This window comes from Diplotaxodon limnothrissa, linkage group LG6 (genome assembly GCF_057381915.1).
Source record: "Diplotaxodon limnothrissa isolate DT_005_m linkage group LG6, D_limnothrissa_male_GT1.1, whole genome shotgun sequence".
In the NCBI taxonomy this organism is placed as follows: Eukaryota; Metazoa; Chordata; class Actinopteri; order Cichliformes; family Cichlidae; genus Diplotaxodon; species Diplotaxodon limnothrissa.
In genome coordinates, this window is record NC_140601.1 from 17,274,260 (window position 1) to 17,300,281 (window position 26,022).

Genomic DNA, 26,022 nt, shown 5'->3' on the forward strand with positions numbered 1-26,022 from the left:
TGGCCAGCTGCTCACAAGATCTAACTTTTTTTTTCTTTTTTTTTTATCTGTTTTTTAAATTTCCACATCGTTTCATACCAATATGGCAGAATCCAGGCGTGAGGAGGAGGAGGAGAACGAAGGGGAGCGCACAAGCCAGGCATCGGGTATGGTGGTGTATCAGGCTTTGATTTATCTGCAGAGCGCGTTTTTTAGGAAAAAGCTGAATCTTGGTTCAAGTGTGAACACTTGCAACATTGACGAAATCATGTAGAAACGCAATGTGAACAGCAAATAATGTGAAAAATCTTCATTGCTAAGCGGGGGACGATGCTCCATTCATAAAACCTGTTGCTTAAAGCTCACAATTCAGGAGTCAGCGTTTTATTCTAATATAAACACAGAAACTGAGAGAGAGGAATGATCCCTAGAAATCCTAGAAATGTATAAAAGGTGTGCAAACCTCTCTTGGACCTGCAGGATCTTGCCATCTGGCAGGATTGAGAGACCGGTGTTAGGGTTAATTTGGGCAAATGCAGAAGGATTTTTAATAACTATGTTTTGATGTTGCTTCAGAAATCTGAACACAGTATAAAGCAGCAGGCTGTTGTAATGCTCTGATTTTCTGCGTGGAAGCAAACCATTACTTTATTTAATAACGCTCTGACTGAAGTGCCATTTACATCAGTTTCTCCGTTTCTTATAATCACACAGCGCTGTGGATTTTAATCATCCAGTTTGTGATTATAGAAAATTCCCACCCGCTTCTGTACTCATAATTTGCTGCTCTTCATTTTAGCCCCGGCTTGCCCACAACAGTTAAGTACCAAGATAGTTTTACCCCAAGTAATCTTTGTTTTTTCTAGCAAGCAACCCCACCCCATGTCAAACCCAGCAGTGTCAGACCCTCTCATACCACAACCTGACTCCACCAGCTGTTTGCATGGAAATTCCTGTCAGTGTCTGAACAGGCAGGCTGCTGTGTGATGAACACGTTGTGGTATGTAATTGACAGAACTTGTGATAATAACAGAAAATCGTCTGACCCACTTCAGATACTACTTCGGGAAGTTTGCACTGTGAATCACTCATTTGCATCGACACCATCTAATCTTCCCGGACACTGCTGCTGACATTGTGTTATTCACTCGTGACATCGTCATTTGGCAGCTTTAAGCTCTCTTGTTTTTAGAGTGAAGGCAAATGTGTTTTCAACAGTTAGCAGCAGCACTTCCTGGATTTTGACCTTAGTCACACTTTAGAATCTTTTCCCTCCCAAAGGTGCTTCAGCATGTTCTTGATGACCTGTACAGGATAGGGAGCAAATTTGCTTATCGAACTGACTGCTCTCTTAACTCATGCTGGTGAAGCGTGACACTTGAAGGCAGATTGTTCTCCATTTGGTGCTCGTTTCACCAGCTGCTCTGTGACTGCTGCCACTTGTGCTGAGTAACGTCAGCATGTGTTCGAGGGAGAGTATGGCTGTGAAGGGGAAACCTTTCCTGCTGACTTTAGCTGCTTTCTGATGTCAGTGAATCTCTAATGGTAAATAATTCTCTTAAAGAAAGCCTCTATTGTTACACACAGGTGCAACACATGTTTCAGTTTCTCTATTTGGGATGATCCTGTTGCTTCATTGGTCAGTGTGTTGGTTATTCTTCCACTTTGGCCCTTATCAATATACCTTAACAGCCATCTGATGCATGTGTGGTCAATCCATTTTCCCAGGGTGCCACACGGGAAATAGGGACTGATTTAGAATAAGCTGAACCCAATTCTGCTTAAAATAAATGTTATCTCTTTATAAGCTTAATTGCTGTTGTTCTCTTCACCTACCACAATGAGGTAGTTCTTGGCCTGAAGTCACCTTCATGATGTTTAAGTATGGTACAAGATTGCCTGAAGCTTATTCAAACTAGTGTGCCTTCACCAGCTGATATAATCTGTCGTTTCTGGCATTTGCTGCTGGTTATGGTGGGATCAAAAATCAGTGTTCACTTTGCAAAACCTCCACAGGACTCTGGAAAAATCTCATTTATGCCTTGTTGATTCCCTATATCACTGCAGTTCTACTAGAGGGATGAAACCTAATTCATTCATTCCCTTATTTGAAGTTTTGAACATGATAGCAGAGAGCTCTGTCTGTCTCAAACTTCCCACAGCCATTCTGTTGGACTGAGATCTGGTGACTCATATGATTCACGTTGTTTGACAATCAGTCCATCTCTGTGCGACGGGGAGGCATGATCAGTTAAGAGTTTCAGTTAATTTGTCACACCTCTGTGTGTGTGAGGTATTCATGCCTAACGTCTCACGCACAGGTGAGCTTAACCAAGACAAAACCGCAGTGCTGTTATTGGTGCAGAGGCCAATTATGACTAATAGGGAGGTTTTTGACATCCATTAAACCAGAACTACATTCAGTACATTTAGAAGTGCATTCAGCTTTAGAGTTTATACTTTAAACCATGCGAAATTTATCAGCCTGCATCACTTTCTTTTTCACACCAACAGACAGAGAAATGGATTCACTTTGGTACCTTTCAGATATTTCAAACTCACTTTCTCTTTCAAAGAACTTGAAAACATGTACCGTTTGCATTCCTATAAGCCTGAATCTGTGAACACAAACAGCTGGCTTACATGATTACTTAAAGTGTAACCAGATACTTTGTTTCTATCCTCTAAGATAGAAACAAAGCCCAACGATTTGTATTTAAAAAAATAAAAAAATGAAAAAACACATCTCAAACCTGCAAACTCAGAAAATATCTGAATCTTTTAGTTTTGACTGTCATGTCTATTTTATTTATAGCCTATAAGAGATTTAAACAGCAGAAGCTGACTGTGCTCTAGAGAAAAGGCACATTTACATTCCAGGTCTCCAGAAAAGCCCAGTTTTAAAATATATAAAGAAATTTTCATATCAGTATTGGCAATACGGGCCCTGCATTGACTTGATATCAGATCAATGCCAAATCATGCAGTATCACACAGCACTGCTGGTTACTTTATCTTCATATTAGAGCTATGGGTTTTTGGTTGCTCAGCTAGTAGACCAGCAGGTCTATCAATCAGAAGCTCAGTGAACTCATCCTGACTCCTCCAGCTGCCCTGAGTTGCCACATGATAAATCTGTGTGAGGGTGTGAACGCTAGAAAGTACTTAGGCATAGATAAAAGTGCTGAATGAGTGTGCGTATGACTGGATGAATGAGATTAGTAGTAGAAAGTGCTTTGAGTGCTCACCTGAGTAGAAAGGTGCAATATATAAGTACCAGTCCATTTAGCTTACTTGGATTTACTCAAGGACTCATATTTGAAGTGCTTTGAATGAGTGCTCTTCAGGTGCTCTGAGAAATCTTTTTTTTTTTTTTAAATAGATCTTCCATTTATCATCATATTTTTAATTTTCTTTTTAAAATCCTTTAGTTAATTCAACATTTTAAGCAAATACTCAAGAGCCAGGTTCTATATTGCACTGGAAATATAACAGTTAACTGTTTAAGCCTGAAATAAATGCTGACCTGGTGAGAGAGTAAATGTAAATTCAAAGCTGCTGAAGTTCATTATTTAACGGCTGTAGACCCGCGTCACCTACAGTATGGATGACAGAGTCGCGTGAACATTTCTGTGACTTCACAAGTAAAAGATTAATATGGTGCAGTGTTACACTGAAAACCTCCACTTCCTGATTGACCACATTCCACTTCATCAGATTGGCCGAGTAAACACTGAGACATTATCGGCCGTCCCTCTTTTTTTTGCTCTTGCCTGTGGGTGTGCGACTGCTTGCTTCAGCTTCACTGGCACGTTCAGAGGGACGCTCGGTGGACCAGGAGAGAAAATATTGATTGGAAATAACCTTTTGGATGCTGAACGCTTCATGTCTTTTCCTTTAATTTCTCTCAGGTAAGGCTGTCAGCACATGGTGTCACTTCTAGTGATACAGATGACCAGGCAGGTGTGCTTTTGTGTCACTTATGTGACTTCTGTTATGAAGTGTTGACATTTTATTAAGTGTAAAAGTGTCATCATGTAGCCACTTAAAAATGTCTGTGTCATCAAGTGAAAGTACAGAAGCTGTGTTCTCACATGCTGCGTAAATTGAGGAAGCAGCACTATAGCTTAAACAGATAACAAGTAACAGGTGTGACAGGTGCGTGTCATGAACAACTAGGTCAGGGCGTCAGGTTTGAGGCATTAAAAACAATGCCTCCTCTGTCTCTGCCTGCTTGCCTTCATTAAACTTCAAGGACAAATGACTTTAGTTTAAATGACTGAATTTACTCTTTAGCTTGTGCTGATAAATGCTGGAAATCTGCTTTAGGTTTGTAAAAACCTAGAGATCAGGTCATGGACCACATTAGTCCAGGAAATAACTATACGTATGTTTATGGTGCTTCCTGAAGGAAACCAGTTCATTTTAGCCAAACTGGTTCATCAACATGTTTCTGTCCACCCTGCTGGTATGGTTTCAGTTCTTGTATTTCTAGTTCACACAGCACTGTCTGGAAGCAGTGGGAGAGTCTGGGGTTTGTGTCTTATAAAACAATGGCTCAGACCTTTGGCGTGGACCGTGATGTCATATTTAGTTGCCTTTTTAAAAACTCCCATCTTCACCTGCTGCTTCTTTTGTGCATTTTTATCCTCATTCTGATCCTCAGTAAGTTGCTTTACCAGTAGGACCAGCTCATGTTTTAGAAAGATCATTCTATCTCAAATCAACTTGCACCTACGGCTCAACCGTCTCTGATTCGCTTACAGATTTTATGGTTTGGACATTTAATCGTTGCTGTGAAATTTTATCTATCAAATACTTTTTTTCCCCAAACTTCAATGTTTACATATGGATGACTGAAAGGCTATTAAAGATGAGATTTTCTCTGACCTTCCTTGCCATCAGAGTCAATAAGGATCTGTAACTTGGGAGAGCAACGTCTAAAAATGTCCAATTATTGACTAGTTAAAATTTGAAGAAAAATAATCAAGCAGTCCTGTGACGTCTTGTATTTGAACTCACAGTAAAAGTTTGGGTTGTTTTTTTTTTCTGTTTGTTTGTTTTTAAACTGATATTGTAAAAAATTTCTGAATGAATATAGTTGTATTTTGCAATAATACAAAATAAAATGTGCAGAATCCTTTTCAATGTCAAATTTCTGGTTACAAAAACGAAGAAAGTGCCATTTTCATTCAAACTTCAAGTTAGATTGAGCAAGTATAACAAGTTGTACCACAAAAATATCAGTAGATCGTTTCCAGATGGTACTCTAATTATAAATGAGAAACTAATTTTGTTGATTATATGCATATTTTTTCATTTTCAAGACCTACTCTACCCAAAGGACTATCTGATAATAACATTTATATCATAGTTGTGACTAAGTATTGAACTTAAAGTATTCTACAGGTTTAATTGCATCATTGTAAAATTCAACTTTGTACCATTCAGAAATTATCACTGGTTGTCTTTTGATTTGTGAAGCTTTTTTCTAAGTAAGCGCTCAAATGTGACTTTACACAACCGCTTGATTTATTTATTTATTTATTTTAATATTTTAACTGACCAATACTAAGACATTTTTTGATGTATCTGTACTAAATTTTAGATCCTGATTCCTTTTGATGATAAGAAAGGCCAGTGAAATTCTCAGGCTTTTATCTTTAATAATGTTTGAAATATTCATGTCCAAACACTGACTCATGCTGGTAGTGAGCCAATGGACCATTTTTCAAAAATATATCTCTTGAAAAAAAAATTTGACGTATAAGGTTGAAATTTCATAACAATCATTATAACAAGTTTTTTCAGAAAGATTTAAGTTAATTGCACATGATCGATCAGAAGGTCATGTTAACATAGCTTGTTTCTGGATTCAGTGAAAGCAGCCATTGCTTCTGGTTACTTGACCTGTAGTATCTCAGTCACTGCACTAAAAATGATCAATCATGATACATCTAACTTTTCTCATACGTCATTCATTGTCACTTATAAAACCTGTTTCTCTCTGTTTTCCTCTGCAGATGGTGCTGAAAGAACCAAGAACCAAGAACATTTGCATTCCAGGTATTTGATTTCATGCCGAGCTGAAGTTTTGTATGTTCGATCCAGCTACAGCTGTTCAGTTTCACCAAACTTCAGCTGTAGCTGGAAGCAGGGCTCTGTCCCCTTTAACAGCCAGATATGCTGATGGTGAGGTTGTGAATGGACCAAACAATGCGGTGATCTATCCTCGCTGACAGACAGGAGGTCAACACAATGACGAGTAGACACCGTGCTGCTTTTTTCACTTGGTGTTTACACATGTTAAGAAGACAAATGTGTGTAGAGCTGAAAATCTGTCCAGTTATTTAAAGCTTTCATGCATCGTGGATTTGTTTGTGACCTATTAAGTCCATGTGGTTCCAACTCAAGCAGTCAATTAAATTAACCGCCCAGCACAAGGAAAGGAGGATTGTTGGGCTTTTGTCAGATAGTTTAGATCCAGGACTCGGGTCTTAACGAGCAGGGAAAATTCCCTGTCACGTTAGTTCAACCTCTATAGTTTTCAACCAGCACAAAGAGTGCTGCGATCAAAAGGAAAGAATGTTTGAAAGTGAAACAAACGGAAGATGTCAATACATTCGCCTCCTGTATTTTGTAAAAGAGTTACAAAGGAGGAAATTGTCCTGTTTATTGGGATTCCTGGTTTTGTTAGCCCGATGTGTTCAAACAGATTAATGAACGGTGTTTGTTGGGATACTACTCTTGTCCTATAAGGCGGAAACTTATTATTCTTTGCCTTTTATTTGTGTGTGGTTGTAAAAGTGGATGCATTTTTTTAAGCATATAAAGTTTCATAAATGTGGTCAGTGTTTTTAAAAGCTTCAACCTGTGCTGAACATTTGGATTCAGACAGTTTTTACCCCTCAGCTGTAAAATACTGATGGAGTAAGATACCAGCAGGATATCATAAGTGGACAATTTTGAATCCCAGTGACTTTGATCACAATGTCAAAGTCAGAGGTCAAGTTTTCTGAAAATCTTGTGAATGCGATAACTCAAGAAGGAAGTCACCTTGGATTTTCATCTACTGAAAATCTCCGACAAGTTTGAATCCCAGTGGCCTTGACCTCAAGGTCAGAGGTCAAGTATTCCGAATACCTTTTGAATCTAATAACTCAAGGCGACATTGACTTTGATACCATGGTGTGTACTGTCTATTGGAGGCTGAGAAGTAGCACTTGCATCCAGCAGTGTTTTTTTTCCTACTGTTGGATCTCTATGATGTCATTTAATGCTGCTGTCTGAGGCAAATAAGTCTGTATTTAAGCAGAATTGCTGCCCACCTGCTGCTTAAACCGTCCGTTTGAGAGAGGTAGCCAATCAGAAGTAAGGAAATGAAACGACTCGTTTCAGACAGCCCAGTCTAAGAAATGTGAATTGCATAATTAACTCTGGACTCTAAGAAATTTCTAAGAACTTATTTCAATGTATTTCAGCACATTTTTTTTTTTCTGCTTGTATAAAATATTTTTGTCTTTTTACCTGATGTAAACCACCTTACTCTTCCCTTAACCATAATAATCCAATATAGTCTGCCATCTGCCGGCTTACATTTTTATCATTTACATCTATAAAATATTTAAGCAATTCATCTCTGCCTTATTGTCAATCTATTTTTGGATCATCAACAATAAGGAGGAGCTGCATGGAGTTACACTGCAAGGATTGTTAAAATGAAGAGTGACGAGATTTCTGTTTAACCATGGTGTCACTGCAAAAGTATGACCCTGCTGTTGATGATAAACAAGACTCTTGTTCTGCTCTTTTCAGTCCAGGACCTCTCTCCTCAATACGAGCTGCTATCAAACGAAGTAAGTTTGCCTAAACCGGCCTTCTGAGAAGCGTTTAGAGCCTTTTACGGTGTGTTTCTTCACACGTTTTTCATGTGGAAGTGTAATGAGTCAGCAGGCTTTTTTTTTTTAAGAGAGAAATATATCTGTAGTATGATTAACTTGAACAGACATCTTACAGTGCAATGGTGACAAAGTTCATGTTACTTTTTTTTTCTTTCTTCCTTTAGCGAGAACAAACTCTCAGAGCAACAACAGAGACAGGAGGTACAGTAAAATGTTCCCATCCTCCTACTCTTTACATCTCGCCTGTATTGTTTGCTTCTTAAAAGCTTAATGAAACCAAATATCTGATTTGTGCCATGTGGTTCAGAGAACTGTGCTTTTGCTAACGAATCTAAAAAGTAATCATCAGTAAATAAACTGCATTAAAGATAAATGAGAAGTGGGTGTGTAGATGTGTTTTTGTCGGGGGGGTGGTTTCATGGAGGGGGGGTCCTCATGGTGCTATGGCGATTTGTCTTCCAGGCGACCACAGATCACTTTTGTAGCAGCAGAGCCTCTGACAAGTAACACCTGGTTCACAGGATCCTCGGTGGTTTCCCCTCCTCCTCAGCCAGGCTCTGTGTCCCAGGTAGGTTTGACCTGAGCCACAGTGTCTCAGTGTTACCTATTTAAAAAAACAAACAATCAACAACACAGGCACGCAGACTCAAATGCTTTGACTGAAAGGTTCAAATGTTGGGTCCAAACATGCCTGGATCAACCTATGAAAGCATGCCTAATGAAAAGAGTCATAATAACAATAGTAGAAAGTTCAATAATTCTATTATTCTAGATACACGACACAGAAATGTCATAGCAACTGAGAAAATGTGGGAAAATCTCTCTTTTAATGACTCCACTCCCACCATCCAATGACCAGGTGATCAAAGAGAAGACTGGGGAGGAACACACTGTAAAGCCCACTCCAGCCCCCCGCCGGAGCAGCTGCACAGCCACAAGCGCCACACAGGCTGACCCTACCGCTGCCGTCACACAGCGTGGTGACACTCCACCGTTAGCGGAGAAAAGACCTGCTGGTGAGGCATAAAAGGATCGTTACTGTCTGCTGAGCATTCATAGCAGGTTTGACTCTAAACACCGTGGTTCTTCATGTTTCCAGGTACAAAGCCACAAAAGCCACCCAGGCCCTTGCTGCCGAAACAAGCAGACAGAAAAGCAGCAGAGAAGGTTGTGACAAATACTGCAGCGCTCACAAACGCTGAGGACCAAAGTGATCCTGGCTCTGATGGAAAGCAACTTCGACAGCAAGACTCCACGCACACGTGCGTCCGATCTGTAACTGTCCACTGGAACATTCCCGTAAACCATCCTTCTGTTGCCCCTGAACCTGGTGACGCCACTCTTTCACCTTCAAACTCCAATCGCAGCCAACGTCCCGTTCCACGCCCTCGCACGAAATCCCTTAAGCAAGCACCCGAAGAGGAGGCTAAAGTTCAGACTTTGGTTGAAATCTGTGAAAGTTTTGGGGATATTCAATCTGATAACCAGGAGTTCCACTCAAATAAGTATTTAAAGGAGTTGTTGGAGGTTTTCGGTGCAGATAACGAGTGCGAGCAGGGCGGTGGCATCACTGATCAAGCCGACGAATCCTCGCAAAGTGAAGATGCTCCTGACGAGATGAGCGGCAGCAACAATCAACGTAGCATCCGGGCCACGATCCAGGCCTTTGAGAGCCAGGCTACCGGCGAGGACGGAAATGGGAATGAATCTAGCAAACCGCAGCTTCCTGCCAGGAAGCCATCCATTAGACCTCCGGTTGCTGCTAAACCTTTTGTAGCTCTCAAACCTCTGTTTACCCCGAGTATAGACGATGACAGTCAAAACATATCGGGGGCAAACATCTTTAAAAACGCTATGACAGCTCCCAGACCTCAGCCTCCTGAGAAACCCGCAGGTCTATCAATAAGGGAGGAACTGGAGGCTTTACACAGCAAGGGGGCAATGTCACAAATATCACGCTCTCCGCTGACCAGAATCAGTCAGGTGTATGAGGAAGAATCTTCACCTTTTCCACCTGAATATTCACCTTTTCCACCTATACCTCCGGTGAAGGAACCACTCAAACCCAATCTGAATATAAACAACCACAACTCGGCCTCCGTGGTCAGAGAGAAAGAGTATGTGGAGACTCCAATAAGTAAGTGCAAATAAAATGCACTGCTCCAAAAGCACGTGTTTACGTTTTTCATCTCCAGTTTCTGTGTTAATCGACCTACTGTTTTGTTTTGGGTTTTTCAATCTGCTTTCATATAAAAATCCTTTATTTGACTTTATTAATGTAAGAAGAAATCCTATAAATTGTGGTTAAGAAGGTTATCTTGCCTGCAAAGATCTTACTGGTGTTTAAGTGACAACCATAAGAAGCTGAGAAAAGAGAGCAGAATCTTTGATTGGTGTCACTGGCAGATATTTGACATTTAAAGAAACCTAATGAATGGTTGTTTGGTTACATCGTGGTCAGAGATGCTGCACAAAACTATGTAGTGACTGGAGGAATGGCTAAGAAATGCGAATGCACAGTTTCCCCCCAGCCTTATTTCCTACAATGCCAAATGCTCCCTTTAAGTAAACCTTAAGCTCTTCTCATCTCGATTGCAAATAACAACAACGTTCTGCTTGACTTTTATGACATTAATGTACACCGGAGGTCCTGAGTTAGGTTGGTGCAACACAAAAGCAAAGCTGTACACTCATGAGGTGTCTCATTGCTCAGATCCGATGCCATTTAAACCGCCGCGTAACTCTAACATCAATGGAGGCTCCGTCACCGTGCCAAGCCTGCCGAAACGACCAACCACCATCAGGGTCCCCAGCAAAACCAGTTCAGGTAGGTTCAGTAAGCCTTAAGCGATTGACTGATGTTTGATTTATGTCAAAACACTGATGTGTTTATCTGACATGTATGCAGCATGTGGTAACTGCGCACTGAACTCTTACCTACCTTCACTTTATTTATCCTGTACACATGAAGCACTGCTGCTCAGTATGCCTTTTTTTTAATGTCAGATTCCTCCTGGGATGATCCTCCTCCTCTTCCAATTCAGAACCCCGTGGGCTCACTAAACAACTCAATGAACCACAAAAAAAGCCTGCAGTCCAGCTTGTCCCTCCAGGTATGATTTGGATCACAGGAAAGCCTTAAACCTCATTAAAGTGCATCTTCTGATGAAACTCTTGCCTCCTAAACCCGCTGCCTGCTGTTGAGCTTCAGCTAGTTGTGCTTCACATCTTTTGCCCTGATTCTTTTTCCAGGAGCCTTTCAGTGCTATGCCAATGCCATCTCTGCCACCTCGGTAAGTGCAGGGGGGAAAACAATCAGATATCAAACTGTAGGACACTTTGAGTATGTCCCGCTCAAGTTGTGCACAATTTTGCACTTCAGGAAGCCAAGTGTGAACAAAAGCCTCCCACCTCGCCCACCTGCTGCCAAAATAGCCCCGGGAAGGCCTCCCCAAAGCTTCAAAGCCACAGGTCGCTCTCAGTCGCTGTCATGGGACGCTTCACCTAAACTCCAGCCAGAGAAGCCCCACAGGAAAGAACTCGTCTTACCCCCAAGGCCCAACCCAGGCCACCGCCTCTACAACAAATACACTGTGAGAGACTGCATGCATAAAAACTCCAGGCTTGTTTCTACAACGGCTTAGTGAGGGCTTGATAATATTATTTTTTTCTTTCTCCTACTAGTTGCAGCTTCCCCATGGGATTGCAAGCTTTGACTACAAAGGGAGTAGTTCAAGAGAGCTGTCATTCCAGGTGACCAAACTAGTTTTACCAGCACATATGTGGCCTGCAGCTCATCATTGTTAAGCACATCATTAAGTCCTTTGTGTACTGTTGGCCTTTCAATAGAAAAACGAAGTGCTGCTGCTGCTCAGAGAAATTAATCACAATGAATTGGAGTGCCAAGTTGGACAAACTAGAGGAAAAGTCCACAAGTCCTGCATGAAGATTATAACTCCCCTTTCCTCGGATGAATCTTCACCACAGGTGACTCAGCCTTTTATTATGAGTCAGTGAATGTTTTTTGCCACCTGATCCGTTGATGCTGTTGTTACCAGTCTGTCCTGATGTGTTATACTTTAAAGTCTTTGTTCCTTTTTGTGCAGGATTCTGACCAAACTGGGCTAAAGGTGCAGGTCGTACATGACTTCGATCCAGGTGAAGCATCGGTTTCTTGAATAACTGTTTAATAGAATATTTTTGACATTTCAGGCTGTTCTTTGTCTGGATTTGTTGTGGCATTTTAATTAAGAGGACAAATACAATTATAGGTTTCCAGTCAAGAGGGGAGGGAGGTTAGTATAGTGTAATCTCTGTAGACAGGGGGCTAACCCAAGGGCCTCCCACTAAATTTAGAAATGCATATGCATATGCATTTTTTTTTTTTCTTTTAATCTTTGGAGACAATTCTTTCTGGTGAAGTCAGGAGGTGATGGTTTATATGGCACAAGATAATGGGGGCTAACTAGTAAGAATTAGCGTTAACTTTGACCAAGACTAGCTTGTTTTCCAGAAAAGAAATGCAATAGAAAGGAGGTCAGTCCAAAATTGACAACCACGCCTAGATCTACCTCTAATGCTCCCTAAATAACAAATAGTTTCTTATTTCTGCTGGCCTCTTTGTGTCCGTGCTACAGTGAACACTCTAAACAACAACCTCTCCTGCTGATAAAATGCATATTGTCTGAAAAGAATCATAGACACTGATGGCCACTTTATTGGGTACACCTTGCTAGTACCAGTTTGGCCTGTATTAATTATTCATGGCATAGATTCAACACGGTGCCGGAAACATTCCTGATAGACAACTGCAGATTTGCACATCCACGATGCAGAACTCCTGCTATACCACATATCACAGGTGGAGGTCATTTGAGTACAGTGAACTAATTCACATTCAAGAAACCATCAAATATCTTTGATGGCACTAAGGGGCCCAAAGTGTGCCAGTGTGCCATGCTTTAAACTTAAGCATGACCATGTCTATATACTTAAATTCACTGGGTTACCACCATGTGATCAGCTGATCAGCCATCAGCATTAACAAACAGTTGAACGGGTGTACCTAATGAAGTGGCCTGTAAGTGTAGATGTATTTGTTGTATTTGATTGTTTGCACTGAATGATTGATTGTGAAGTGTTTGGTCCTCAGAGGGCCCCGGAGAGCTGAGTCTGAGAGCGGGAGATATTGTGACCATGGTGGAGAAGGTGGACAGCGAGTGGTACAGGGGCACCTGTAGGGGATCTACTGGTTTCTTTCCCATCAATCATGTCAAAGTCCTGGTAGGTTTCAGTGCATTCTTCACCTATTTAGTGACAATCAAAAAGCAAGGCAAATGCTTTTAACTTTTGTTTTCTTTTTGATTAGTTGGATTCACCAAAACCCCTCCCAGAAAGGAAACCAAAGCCGCCACCAACACCCGCAAAAGTCAGGTACTGTCTTTGCAGCATAAAATGTTTGGATCAGCCTTTACAAACCAGCATGATGGGCTAACTGGATGTTTAATATACCCTTAAAGTGGTCCCAGGTGTATGGCGAGGTTCGACTTTGAAGGGGAGCACAGTGATGAGCTGTCGTTCTCTGAGGGTGATGTGATCCAGCTGAAGGAGTATATGGGACAGGACTGGGCACGGGGACAGATCGGCGGCCACACTGGCATCTTCCCCCTTAACTTTGTAGACGTCATTGAAGATCTGCCTCCACCCCCGAGTCAGAAACCCAGTAAGAAGGTCGCACTGCCCGGTAAGATTTTCTGAAGACACTCAGACGCTCACTATGTGCTGACTTTTAAACTGTACATACATACATTTATCTGTGTGAATATCCACACTACAACATGCCGACGTTTTGTATCTTTCACTGAAGAGCTTTTATGAGCGTCTTTACTTCATGCTGGCTGGTACATACTCTCTGTGGCATGTCAAGAATTTGCACTTGTGTTTGACTTTAATTAAGTAATTGTTTACAAAAGCCCAGCCATAGACAGGAGTTTAGAATTACAGATCAGAGGTTACGAGTAGTGCATTGTTGTCCTACAAATACTTTTTAAATCAGGGGTGTCGAACTCCAGGCCTTGAGGGCCCGGTGTCCTGCAGGTTTTAGATCTCACCCTGGGTCAACACACCTGAATCAAATGATTAGTTCATTACCAGGCCTCTGGAGAACTTCAAGACATGTTGAGGAGGTAATTTAGCCATTTAAATCAGCTGTGTTGGATCAAGGACGCATCTAAAACCTGCAGGACACTGGCCCTCAAGGCCTGGAGTTCGACACCTGTGCTTTAAATACTATAAATTGAGGAAAAAAGTTGAAAAGTTAAAGCAAAGCATTCACATGAATAATGCAAACTCCTGCTCAGTAAAAGAAATAATACAAAAAGGCTGACACCAGTCTCCTCAATGGCAGCAATATTGAATTATTAATAGCACACCAATACATTATTGAGGACTGTCACAAAATGTGGCCACAGAATTTTCTGTTTGTTCCTTGATTTAATTTTGTTCACACAGGGATGGCTGCCGCTTCTCCAAGCATGCACCCTGAGGCTGGCAAACCTGCTCAGGTAACCAACACAAGCACGATAATAAATCCAGACAATGTTGGTCATGCAATTTGACCCTGTGTTTTGAGCAAAATATATAATAGTTTTGTTATAGTTAAGTTTTCCGCAGGTGCACTGAACATTTGTGTATTTTGCTCTTTTTTTTTGTAGGCGTCTCACTCTGACGTGGAGTGGGTGGTGGCTCTGTATGATTATGCAGGGAGGACAGAGGAAGAGCTGTCCTTTCAACAGGGCGACTGTATCCTCGTCACCAAGCACATGGATGCTGAGTGGAGCTGTGGCAGGCTCAATGGCAGGGAGGGCCTCTTCCCCAGGAATTATGCGGAAAGCACCACAGGTGTGATGTCATTAACATTTGAGCTGAAGAGTTTCGTTTTGAAACGCCCGTGTTTTTATACTGTGCGTTTTTGGTAGAGAAAATCAGGTGTGAGAAGATGGACAAAGACCTCGCTTTTTATGTCATGCTGCTCTGTAGCATGACACAGTGAGAAGCAATGTTTGCCCCCAAAGCTTCACTGTTTATCACATGCATCCACTAAATACACTGTTCTAAAAGTTCAAGAAACAAGAGTATAGGATCATGCTCAATGAGATCTGATTTGCAAGTGTTCCTTCAAATCTTGCCCTTTACAGGCCAGCAGCCATTTAATAACCAGGAGAATGGAGCTGCTGGAGGCGGGAGAGCCAGGGCTCTGTACAGCTTCGCATCAACCTGTGATGAGGAGCTCTCCCTGCGGGTACTGATGTGATTCCATCTTACATGAGTAAACAATAAATTCCTCATTACATGTAAAACCACATTTCCTCTTCTTTTACAGGTTGGGGATATTGTAACCAATCTCGAGTCCATAGATGATGAATGGTTTTTAGGGGACCTGAGGGGCAAACGGGCCTTGGTTCCTAAAAACTACGTGCAAGTACTGGATTAAAGCCACATGGACTTTTGCTCGGTGCAAAGCACAGCTGGATGACCTGAAGCTCCAGTGACTTGTTCACAGCAGCAGAAGCCTGAACTGACTTTAAGTTGAATGCAGTATTTTACCTACAAGTAATCCAACTTTAAGTCCACTTAAAATGTTTACTGAATAATCAATAAAAATATTACAAATGGTGGACGATGTTGGTTTCTTGGTAAGCATTTTCGATTTGACCAGATATACACTAGCACCATCTAGTGGTTTTATTTTCTTCCCATTACAAATGAATTTCACTTTCAAAGTGTTCTTTACTGAGATGAAATTAAATCACACCATTTTGGGGGGGAATATTACTGCTATAATTTTAGTAAGCTTCAGTAATGTGATTTAACAGGACCTGTGCATACTGCAAGAGTTTTACCACAGATACTGGAAACACAGGCATCTTCTACACTGAAGAATAAATTGAATTCAGGTCAGTTACCTTTTATACAAACAAGACCTAATGCACTGCTAATTCTGCAGCATCCACCTTTTATCTGGTGACTAGTTCCTTCGAGAGTGCTGGATTTTGTAGCATTTTATCCCCTCCTTACATGCACTGACTGAACGACTGCATTACTTTACTGACAAAGAGAAACAGGACAGTTTGTTGGTCATTTACATTTTTTATTCAAATCGGGGTGTTTTTACACTGTCTCCTGAATGGGGGGCTCATAGCCATCAGCCCTCTCCACCTTGGCTCCAGTGTCATCACCGGAAGCCTTTGCAGCACCAGCAGCACCACCCTCACCATGGAGCTCCATCAGCTTGCCCACTGCAAGGGAGGACAGGGAATTTAACTGACTGATCAAACCATTACTGACAACTTGCAAATGACAGTTTGTCATACATATGTAATGGCAAAGACATAGTTGTAACATTTCATTCAATTAAACCAAGAATGTCTGCTTGTCAACTAGCATGTTGCAAGGGAACATCAGCTGATCTCAATTAGGTAATCAGGTGATCATATGGGACCGAAACATTGTCATCTTTTGTTCCCACAAACAAAAGAAACACTGTAAATACTAACATGCATTACTTACACTCGAACTTGGGCTTCTTAAGCATCTTGACCTTGCGAACGTACACATCGTGCAGAGGGTAAATGGACTGGCATGCCTTCTCGATGTCCTTGCCAACACTGTCAGGGATCCTGGAATACGAAAAAGCAAACGCATTCATTTAAAACCATCAATTGCGACACACACAAAACCTGAGTGCACTCAGAGATATAATTAGCTCAATCTTAAATTAATAATGCCATCTGTGCTTTAGTCAGAAACATGAGACTTACAACTTGTTGACCACTTCCTTCAGGTCATTGGTCTGAACCTCACGTGTCATGATCTCCATCATCTTCTTGCGGATTTGGCGGACCTGTTGGTGCTGGGCGTAGGAGGTCTTTCTGATCTGATTAGCACGCTTCTTTGTGAAACCCACACAGAAAAGACGCAGAAGGTAGCCATCGGTGGTCTTCACATCCACATGGGCCTCAATCATGGTCTGAGCAGAAAAATAATGATGACATTAACAGTGCCGCCTTAAAACGCATCGGTCTGTAACAAACTTTTTCTGCTCGTGTTCCTTCAATGTGCTTCTCACGTTTCTTTTTCCGAACCAAAATGCATTAAAACCCAACTTGAAAGTTTTGTTAATCTGGAGTCACTAGTAAATGGTTTGAGGTGTACACTTGTCTGCCAAGGCACTAGGTATAGCTGTGAAGTCTAATGCGACAACTCTGCCACATATTCTACATTTAGAAAGCTTCTACATTTCCAGTTTTGTTCTACAACAGTCTATGATTCTACTGCTCGCTGTCCACATGTATGCCATCTGAGCGGATAAAATGTTGGGAAATCTCAGATGTAATAGTCCAATATACAACATTGACAAGCTTGAAAGTATAACGAATAGCTGAACACACTAGATATCCCAGGTGTATCTAATAAAGTGGCCTTTGATTTTTGAATGGGAACATGAAATGACACTTTGTTGCTTGCGTTTCAAAGAGCATTGGTGCACTCAGACTTTGCTGCTACCATTGCTGTAAACAACACTACAAAATTATGAATATATGACCAACACACTCAAATCCAAAATATTTTACCAGCGCCTGCTGAGAAGACCCAACACTTTAATAACCGCTGTCTCGGGCCAAAAAATAAATACAATTTACAGATCAGATGACTGTACGCACTTACGTCTTAACATGATTTATCATTTTAATTTCGTGCAAGCAAAAGTCAAACAACATGTTAGTCCTTTGATAGACTGAGTTCTAGAGTGCACTCTGCCTCTGGGACTGGATGAAACCCCGCTGTGAACCTGAATTTATGTTTACGCAAACAGGGTTTTGTGAATGGACTTAACTAGCGATGGCCCATTGCTTGCACTCACCAGCTTACTACTGTAGTGGTTGACCACTTCAGATAATTTTAACTGCCGACACATCTCATAGGCCCAACATTTAAGCCACTGACCAGAATTAACTTCATGTCATTAACAAACAATGAAGGGTTCCATCAGCACAGGCTTCACTCACTTCTGAAACAAGAACAGCACGAACAGCACACACAATGCTGTGGAAAGGTGGAGGCTTATTGCAAAAATAAGCTCCCAGTATCCTCAGCAACCCATATCGCATGTGTGAAAGAGCTTCGCACAAACATCAACTGTGCACTCTCCCAGCAGAGCATGAGGGGCACTGACAAAAAGCCCTGTGAGGATGCCAGTACTCAGAATTCTCCATCGCCAAGCAGCATTGGTGATTATATTGACTTCTCAAAGCTCCGGTTTTGTAATTATTCTTTTTTTAAAAGACAGTATATTAAAGAAGTATATCTAAAAAGTAGGGGTGCAACGATATTCGTATCGATATTGAACCGTTCGATACAGTGCTTTCGGTTCGGTACGCATATGTATCGAACAATACAACATTTGTAATTTATTTTATCAACTTTCCTTCTGACGATGCTGTCTGTGTTGAGCGCTCGGTGAATCTGCGTTCGACTACTCCGCCTAGGCTGCACTGTCGAGCGCAGATCCACTGAGCGCTCAACACAGACAGCATCGTCAGAAGGAAGAGCGCAGGGCAAGCTAGCAAGACACATGGACCTCCCCACCCTCATTCAGATCTGGCGTTTGGAATTATTTTGGTTTTCATGTGACGTATGACCCTGAAGGTAAGCGAGTCATGGACTAAAGTAAAACAGTATGTTGGATGTGCCATGCAATGCTCAATTACATGGGTGGGAGCTAGTGTGTTAGCGCAGTTAGCTCGTTAACGTGTTGGCTGTCTAGCCCCACACACGGGGCGATCGGCGGTAGCTCGTTAACGGAGATTTGCCGTGTTGTGGCGTTAAGGTCATTTCAACGAGATTAACCTGAAAGCACTAGTGGGAACACAACGAATATGACTGCACATTTACACCGACATCATCCTAGTGCAAAGACCAAAACAACAAGCATGCTACTAACTTTAGCCGAGTCATTTAGACAGCTGTTAGCACATGATTCTCCTTATGCTGCTGAGAATATAGCCCAGAAGAAGCGGATAGTATAGCTTTTATTTTGGAAAGAGCCATTTCTCTGTAATAAACTCTCTTTTCCAAAGATGAGTAATTCCTCAATCAGATACAGGGCTTGCAATATCGCTAGCCCGACGTCCTGGAGCTAGCGATTTTTTTCAGTCGGGCTACCAAATTCTATCTCTGCCCTGCCCGTCGGGCTATTGTAGGAAAAATATATGTCAATGCTTTTGCATTCTTTCAGAAATGTAGCTGGGTAATTATGTCATTGGCATCTGTGAGCCACTGTCAATATGTGACATATTGCAATCGCGTTTGAATTTGCGCTTGTTTTTTTGCTTTCACTTTGCAATCGTGTGAACTGTGTATAGAGAGCGACAGCACTGATCTGTGAGTGATGATAATTTGTGCACCAATTCCTCTGACATCGTCTTATTAATCGTTAGCTTACTATGCAAACATGACAAGTGAAATCTCCCGCAGCAAGCTTAAACATGTGAGAGGTTGATCGCGCAGAGAATCGCTGAGCTTATGTGAGTGAGCGTGTAAAAGCAGCAGGATATATATTTCACTACGATGACCTGGATGACTGAGAACCTTCACAGACAGATATATATTTTAGTTCTGCTGAGCCAAATAAGACAGGTCAGGGTGAAGAAGTGACAGCCAAAGAAAAGCTTACCACAAAACGGAGAAGTTATGACAAATCAGACTAAGGCAAAAAGAAAGTGCAGCTTTATGGTTTCATGGACAAAAGAATTTCTGTGGCTGCAATATGACGAACTATATAACCAGGGCTGCACATAAGTGGTCCGCAGGTGCGCATTCGCTGTCAAAATAAAAAACACGCACAAGGGTTAGGGTTAAATTTAAAAACTGTACTTTTGAGTTAAAATATAAATTTATAATTTTAATAAATGAAAAATTAAAAAAGGCATGAACATTTTTTTTGTATCGAAAAAATATCGAACCGTGACACCAAAGTATCGAACCGAACCGTGAATTTTGTGTATCGTTGCACCCCTACTAAAAAGCTTTAAAACATACCACATTACATTGGATTACTTCCCCCTTTATACTGGTCATGGAAGACATTTCTCATAAGTCTTTCTTTTCCTTCTAATGTGTTGAGTCCCAATATTTACACTGCAGCGTAAATATTAGGGCTGCCACGATTAGTCGACTAGTCACGATTACGTCGACTATCAAAATCGTCGACGACTGATTTAATAGTCGACGCGTCATTTGAAGCTTTGTAAGATCCCAAAAGCAGGAATAAGTAGCAGGATTTAAGAGTGTAATAACGGACTGAAACAGAAGATGGCAGCACTGCATGTACAAGGATGCCAGCTGCCGTTAAACCCCGAAGAAGAAGAAACTGTGTCCCAGAATTCATAGCGCGGCCCAGCGCAGTTGTCAACAATGGCGGCAGCTAGTTAGTTTTAATATTACTCTTATTATTCTTTCTGGGTCACAAAATAAACGTTTAACATATTTTCAGGCGAGAATGTAGCTGTGTAAACCTCAAATATCTGCTCAGTTTATCAAGACACCACATATTTTCAAAAGCGCTCCGACGTTTTCGGAGGCGTCTGTTACCCACTAGCTCGATAGCTAGCCGGGGGCCATGAGAGCACCGGACTCCCGGCAGATCGTTTTCAAACCCACCGCCCTACTCAGGTTAAACATATACAAGTCACTTAGATAACTTAAAAATGTTATTGTTTGGCTTTTTTCAGTATTTTATTTGTTCCTGAGTAAATCGGCTGAGTTTATTAAACTCCACCGAAACAATCTGCACATTTAATTAGAATTCAATTAACTATCATCTTGTCTTTATTTTTAGTTAGCACAGACCTTAAACACTTAAAGCTGTAAGCTAATGATAGTTATATAAGAGCAGATGCTGCTGGTGCAATAAGCTGTACTTTTACGTTCAATGGATGATGATCTGATTAGTCGACTAATCGCAAAAATAATCGGTGACTAGTCGACTATCAAAATAATCGTTTGTGGCAGCCCTAGTAAATATACCGTATACAAACCTGAATGTTCACACCAAGACCATACATAGTGTAGCCCTGTAGCCAAATCTCAACAAACACATTGGCATAAGTGACATCATCAGCTATCTGGCACCACTGGTGAAAAATGTGACCATCACCTGCCACTTCTTGACCATGGAGCACATCTTGTCACGGGTCAGGTCCATGCCGTGGAAGTTGGTGAGGCAGTTCTTGCCCTGAACATCCTCAGTGATGAGCTTGAACTTGCGGAAGGCCACCTCATCATTCTGGAGATCAGCGAGGCTCACTTCAAACACACGTCCCTTCAGACCATCTGAGGCGATTCCTGTGTGGTACAAGAGGTACGAAAAAAGGTTAAAGGGTTGAAAGGTAACGAGAAGTCTCTGGAAGCTGAAGTACTGATAATGGGAAAGGCAGTTGATCTCGTAAGTAATCAGGCCCCTCATTTGGGACCGAAACAGTTTGTCATCACACATTCCCACTGTACGCCAAGGATACTCTCAGATAATTATGGACAGCATTAGAAAACAATGCATCACCTACACAATTCTAAAGCTGATCTTTACTACTACTGCCAGAGTTTCACTGAATCAAAGAATGACACTTCTGTTCTTTACAGAAAGCAACATTAGCATACAACACACACAACAGCCACAACAGCCTTCGCACAATGCAGACTTACTGGTTCCCTGAGTCCTGGTGACCAAGGTCTTGCCAAGATTGCGGATGTTGAACATGGCTGGTGCCTTGACATCATACCAGTCCTTCTTGGAGAAAGGGTCCACACTGCAGGAGAGTAGAAAGTATTAATTCACAATCATCTCAGCCATGCTTGAATACCAGTACCAGAAAGGACACTGCTCAGATTAGCAAACACCGTGGAATAACCACTACTCTAATCGATTTCACGATTTCCTAACGGACTAGCTCGGTCGTACTGATTGTCTGCACCACATGGTGTTATAAGTTAGATACATTAACTCTTAGCCGTAGGATCCGACTGCCATGTTGCCAGACAAGCTCGCCTACAGTTACGCTAACATTCAGTAGCCTTTAGCATATAAGATTGCAGGCGCTAGCTAGCAACCAAATTACTTGAGCTTTCCCTTACTGTGCTGGTGATACTCCAAATGAGCTGCTCGCACATAATAAAATCAACTTTAACTACATAAAGTCTAAGAGCATGAAAGGAGACATCATGCTACAGCTCAGCGCCACTGGGGCCGGCGGTGCCGACACTAGCACTGGCCGCTTAACATCCACCTAAAATCGGCTTCATCCTTCACCCATTTCACACCAAAACGACACCAACGAAAAAAGCGAAGTGTTGCTCACACAACAATGTCTGAATGTCCAACTTACATCTTCTTTTTGGCACCCTTTTTGCCGCCTTTGGTCAGCCTCTTATTCTTGCCGACTGCCATGTTGGCTACAGGGAGTGAAAGAGGAGGAACTCGGAAATCCCGCGAGAATTAAAGAGACGGCTCGGGGTTCGTGAGATTTGTCTCATCTCGCGAGTGTTTTTGCAGTTTCATTTGTCTCCCTCTGCCGGTGAAAGCACAGTCTAACACGCTCGTAAAAAAACTAACAAACTACATTAAAAAATAGAGTTTTGAAATCAGCAACAATAAGGTGAGCAGACGTTCCGCTTTATGTGGCAATGCGCAGCATTTTTATCCCCTGTCCCCTTCTCCCACATCTTCAGACAGTGTCCCACACTTTGATCGGTTCTGCAGGACATGCTTTTTCAAAGAGACCGTTTTTACCAAATGTGTATAATAAAGAGTTAAAGTTAAAGCATGTGAAGGCAAGGCTTTTTTTTTAAATTATAGTCAGGTCAGCATCTCTAATGCCATACTCATCAGGGAACAGTAACCAAATCAAAAAGTCACAAGCTTTGCAGATTCTGCTGAATATGACAGAAACAACTACAAAGACAATGAAGTCATAGTATATACTGACAAACTGAGCTTATTTATTTTTTAGCTTCACACAGGAGTGTGAAGTAGCAGTTTTATTAGTCATGATTGGTTAAAAAATTGCCCAAAATGTCAGACATGCCTCAAAAAAGGTATATCAGTCTATTGACATATACAACTGAAAGCCAAAAACTGTTACCAGGCAGAACAGCGGCTGAAATAACAGTGAAATAAAATTCAGCATTGTCAACCTGTCCCACTTTGCCCCACGCAAACACAGTGTTTGCCCTACATTTAGTTTGTTGGGATCTGGTCATCCCATTTAATTCTATTAGTTTAAACCACGGGTAGTCTAATCAAGCTTGAAAAGATTTCAGATTCCACATTCAGGAAACTTTTTTTTTTATCTCAGAAATGGCGAATCAGTTTGACGGTCCACCACTACAACGATAAGGAAGCAAATAAGAATAAAAAACAATAAAATAAAAATCATATAGAAACCACAATCATTTTAGTATTAAAGGCTGATATGCAAATACAACAACATAAAATAGCCTGGCCTGCTAAAAGTATTTGATTACTGGCAGATTATAGAAGACCACAGCGCAAAAACAGTGGAAGGGCCAAAGAGGACAAAGTAACAAAGACAAAACCTACATTTTTTAAGTAATCTTTTTAAATAAATGGAAGCTGGAAAAAAAAAAGCTCAACAATAATTTATAACTAACTACAGCCATAGGGAACAACAGTTTTCAAAGTAAAATTTGTCAAATGCTGAAAGGCAATAGTACAACATTTTCGCATTTAGTAATTTGTGTCATTTGTTCTAGCAAAAAGTGATCCACACCAATTTTTTTTAACTGGGAGACAAGTTCTTCCACATCTCTGAACAGGATGAACTAGTCTCAAGGTGTGCAAACAGGTAAAATAGGCGTGTTGCCTGTTTTCCACCAACATTATTACTGTAACAAAGGGAAGAATTTTGTCTGTTGGGAAAATACACTTCGGAGGTTATTTATCCACTTACCCACAAAGCCTAATACAATAGTCCTGTAATCTTCCACCTGTATGAAGGTCATATTATTCTGTGGAAGATGTTGATTCCTGATGGAGGACACAAAGTAAACACGTTAGTGGACTTCATCTTTCATATACCAATATTGACAAATGTAAACCAGGTAAACAGGTAAAAAGGTGTTGTTTTATGTAAAGTCTTGCTCCTTAATTCTTCCTAATATGCCAGCAAGGTTATTAGTACTTTGACAAATCCAGCTCCTAGTGCCACAGATGTTTTCAAAAATTATTTGAAGGACGTGGCAGCTGTTTATTGTGTCTTCTCATTCAAAATCTGATTTATGTTGACATTTTTTGCCTTTATTTCATCTACAGCAGGTGTGTCAAACATAAGGCCCAGGGGTAAAAATCAGTCCAGCAAAAACTCCAACATACTCCATACATTTTCCCATCTACTGATACAATTCACCTGTTCACGTTTTTTTCACTACTATAGAAATTACAAGGTTGTTTTATTAGTTTTTTATAAAGTGTCCAATGTAAATAAATAAATAAAACAGGTCATTTTTCTGTGAATTGACAGTAACTTTCTGCTTTATAATTACAGGGCAGTTTTATCAATGAGCTACCAGACTCATTTCTGTAATTTTACATATTAATTTCTTACAGTTTAAGTCTAAAGAGTGGCGCTGATGGGTTTGTTCATTTACAACAGCGGCATTTCTTTATCATGTAAAGAAAAGTGAGAGCTACTGTTGAAATTGCACTTCTTTTTCTTATATTGAGATATGTCGGGGATTAAATGTGCAGTTAAATTCAGATAGACAGAAAGAAGAGTTTCGCTGATCTGTTCCGCTTGAGATCAAAGTAGGGTTGTATGTGGCCCGTGATGACTTTGACACCCCTGATCTACAGCCTCTGCTGTATTGTTTGCATGAGCAACAACTTTACATTTGTGGTTCGGATGAGAAGCTTATTACATTTGCCGTCATTACTTTAGTCATCTTTGCTTTCAAGATGGTTTAAAAATATATTTTTCAAAGAGTTGCTCTGACACACTCTGAGCTCTTAACAAGGGCTCATCAGTTTAATTGCAATCTCTGACACTAAATCATTTGCAGATGTTATAATCTTCTTCTGAGATAATAAGAGCTTCCAACAGGATGGCAGCAAGAGGGGAGAAAGAGACGATTACGGTGGCGCTGTGTCACAAACTTGTCCACTCATTAGCTGCATAAAGCCTGCAGGAGAATAAGAAGGCACAGTTCAGTTTAAAGGTCAGTAAAAGCTTTCTCTGCTCTTTTTCTGTTCTTTTTTCTTCTTCTTTTTGAAGGTCGTATTTAAGAAAGTCTTTGGGCTCAGTGAACAAGACTGCTGATTTGAGGTCATTAAATCAGAGACAAGGCCTGCATCTCATGGGTGGTGCTGCTGGCTTCCATGACTCCCAGGGTCCCTGAGGGCTCAGCTACACTTTACTGGGAGGTCAGCGGGAACGGTGACGCCAGCTGCCTCTGTGGCAACACTCATGGCTGCACATCCATCCCACAGAGCCAATGTGAAGTCACTAGAAAGAACAGAGATGGGAAGACAGATAGTATCAAATATGGGCATTATTTGACTTCGACTGCTTTGATTGTGTCTGATTAGAGTTTTGTCTCTTCTCCTCAGCCGTGCAAAAAAAAACCCTCACGTGTCAGGGGTTATGGTTGTGGCGGTGATTTGAAAAGGCAAGCAAAGCAGAGCTGTCACTTTGCTTTAATGTTTGGTTTTCAGCGCCGCGGGATGCACACATCTGTCAGTGTGCGCTGTTGTGCCCTACAAAAACGTTGTTCTGCATGTATTTCCTGTTTGCCTTTTCATTTTGTTTGTTGTGTTAGTTTAAGCTATAACATCCTCTTTTTATCCATTATATGATGTGTGATTTACATTGACAGTTTGTACATAAGATTTCTAAATTAAGACTCCTACACTCAGAACATGATTTGTTGGTGCTTGTGTTACAGTTACTACTTTTCTGTGTGTATGTAGCAGGCACTTGTCTTGTACACTGTACAAGCCCTACCTTATTTTAATTGCTTTTTCTCTCTATCTCTAGGAGAGGGCATAAACAGGAAGAAAAAAATTATGATT

The 26,022-nt window shown here is 41.1% G+C and overlaps 2 protein-coding genes and 2 non-coding genes across 5 annotated transcripts; 1 reads left to right on the top strand and 3 right to left on the bottom strand.

The window, feature by feature from the left end:
• The first annotated feature begins 82 nt into the window (after window positions 1-82).
• Window positions 83-15,372, top strand: sh3d19 (SH3 domain containing 19). Of its 2 annotated transcripts, none has more exons than XM_085355794.1 (21): window positions 83-146; window positions 6,003-6,045; window positions 7,795-7,835; window positions 8,045-8,081; window positions 8,343-8,441; window positions 8,685-8,896; window positions 8,980-10,017; window positions 10,594-10,707; window positions 10,887-10,993; window positions 11,133-11,173; window positions 11,263-11,473; window positions 11,565-11,633; window positions 11,730-11,867; window positions 11,987-12,038; window positions 13,033-13,163; window positions 13,249-13,313; window positions 13,400-13,623; window positions 14,391-14,443; window positions 14,594-14,780; window positions 15,077-15,180; window positions 15,262-15,372. In XM_085355794.1, exons 1-21 carry the CDS (start codon window positions 83-85, stop codon window positions 15,370-15,372), a joined length of 3,141 nt encoding a protein of 1,046 aa, XP_085211920.1. The 2 variants fall into 2 exon arrangements, with proteins under 2 accessions (XP_085211920.1, XP_085211921.1); XM_085355795.1 differs by lacking the exon at window positions 83-146 and adding an exon at window positions 4,369-4,447 and having other exon boundaries at window positions 8,343-8,448; window positions 8,740-8,896.
• A 643-nt stretch (window positions 15,373-16,015) lies between these two features.
• rps3a (ribosomal protein S3A) lies at window positions 16,016-22,392 on the bottom strand. The gene is made up of 6 exons (XM_085355796.1): window positions 22,322-22,392; window positions 21,642-21,745; window positions 21,097-21,284; window positions 16,700-16,908; window positions 16,449-16,558; window positions 16,016-16,177 (listed from the first exon to the last, which is right to left on the bottom strand). Exons 1-6 carry the CDS (start codon window positions 22,381-22,383, stop codon window positions 16,050-16,052), a joined length of 801 nt encoding a protein of 266 aa, XP_085211922.1. The 5' UTR covers window positions 22,384-22,392; the 3' UTR covers window positions 16,016-16,049.
• LOC146630378 (small nucleolar RNA SNORD73) lies at window positions 16,336-16,402 on the bottom strand. The gene has a single exon (XR_014906312.1). It is a non-coding gene; the product is annotated as a small nucleolar RNA SNORD73 (small nucleolar RNA).
• On the bottom strand, window positions 21,363-21,436 carry LOC146630379 (small nucleolar RNA SNORD73). The gene has a single exon (XR_014906311.1). It is a non-coding gene; the product is annotated as a small nucleolar RNA SNORD73 (small nucleolar RNA).
• Window positions 22,393-26,022: the final 3,630 nt, after the last annotated feature.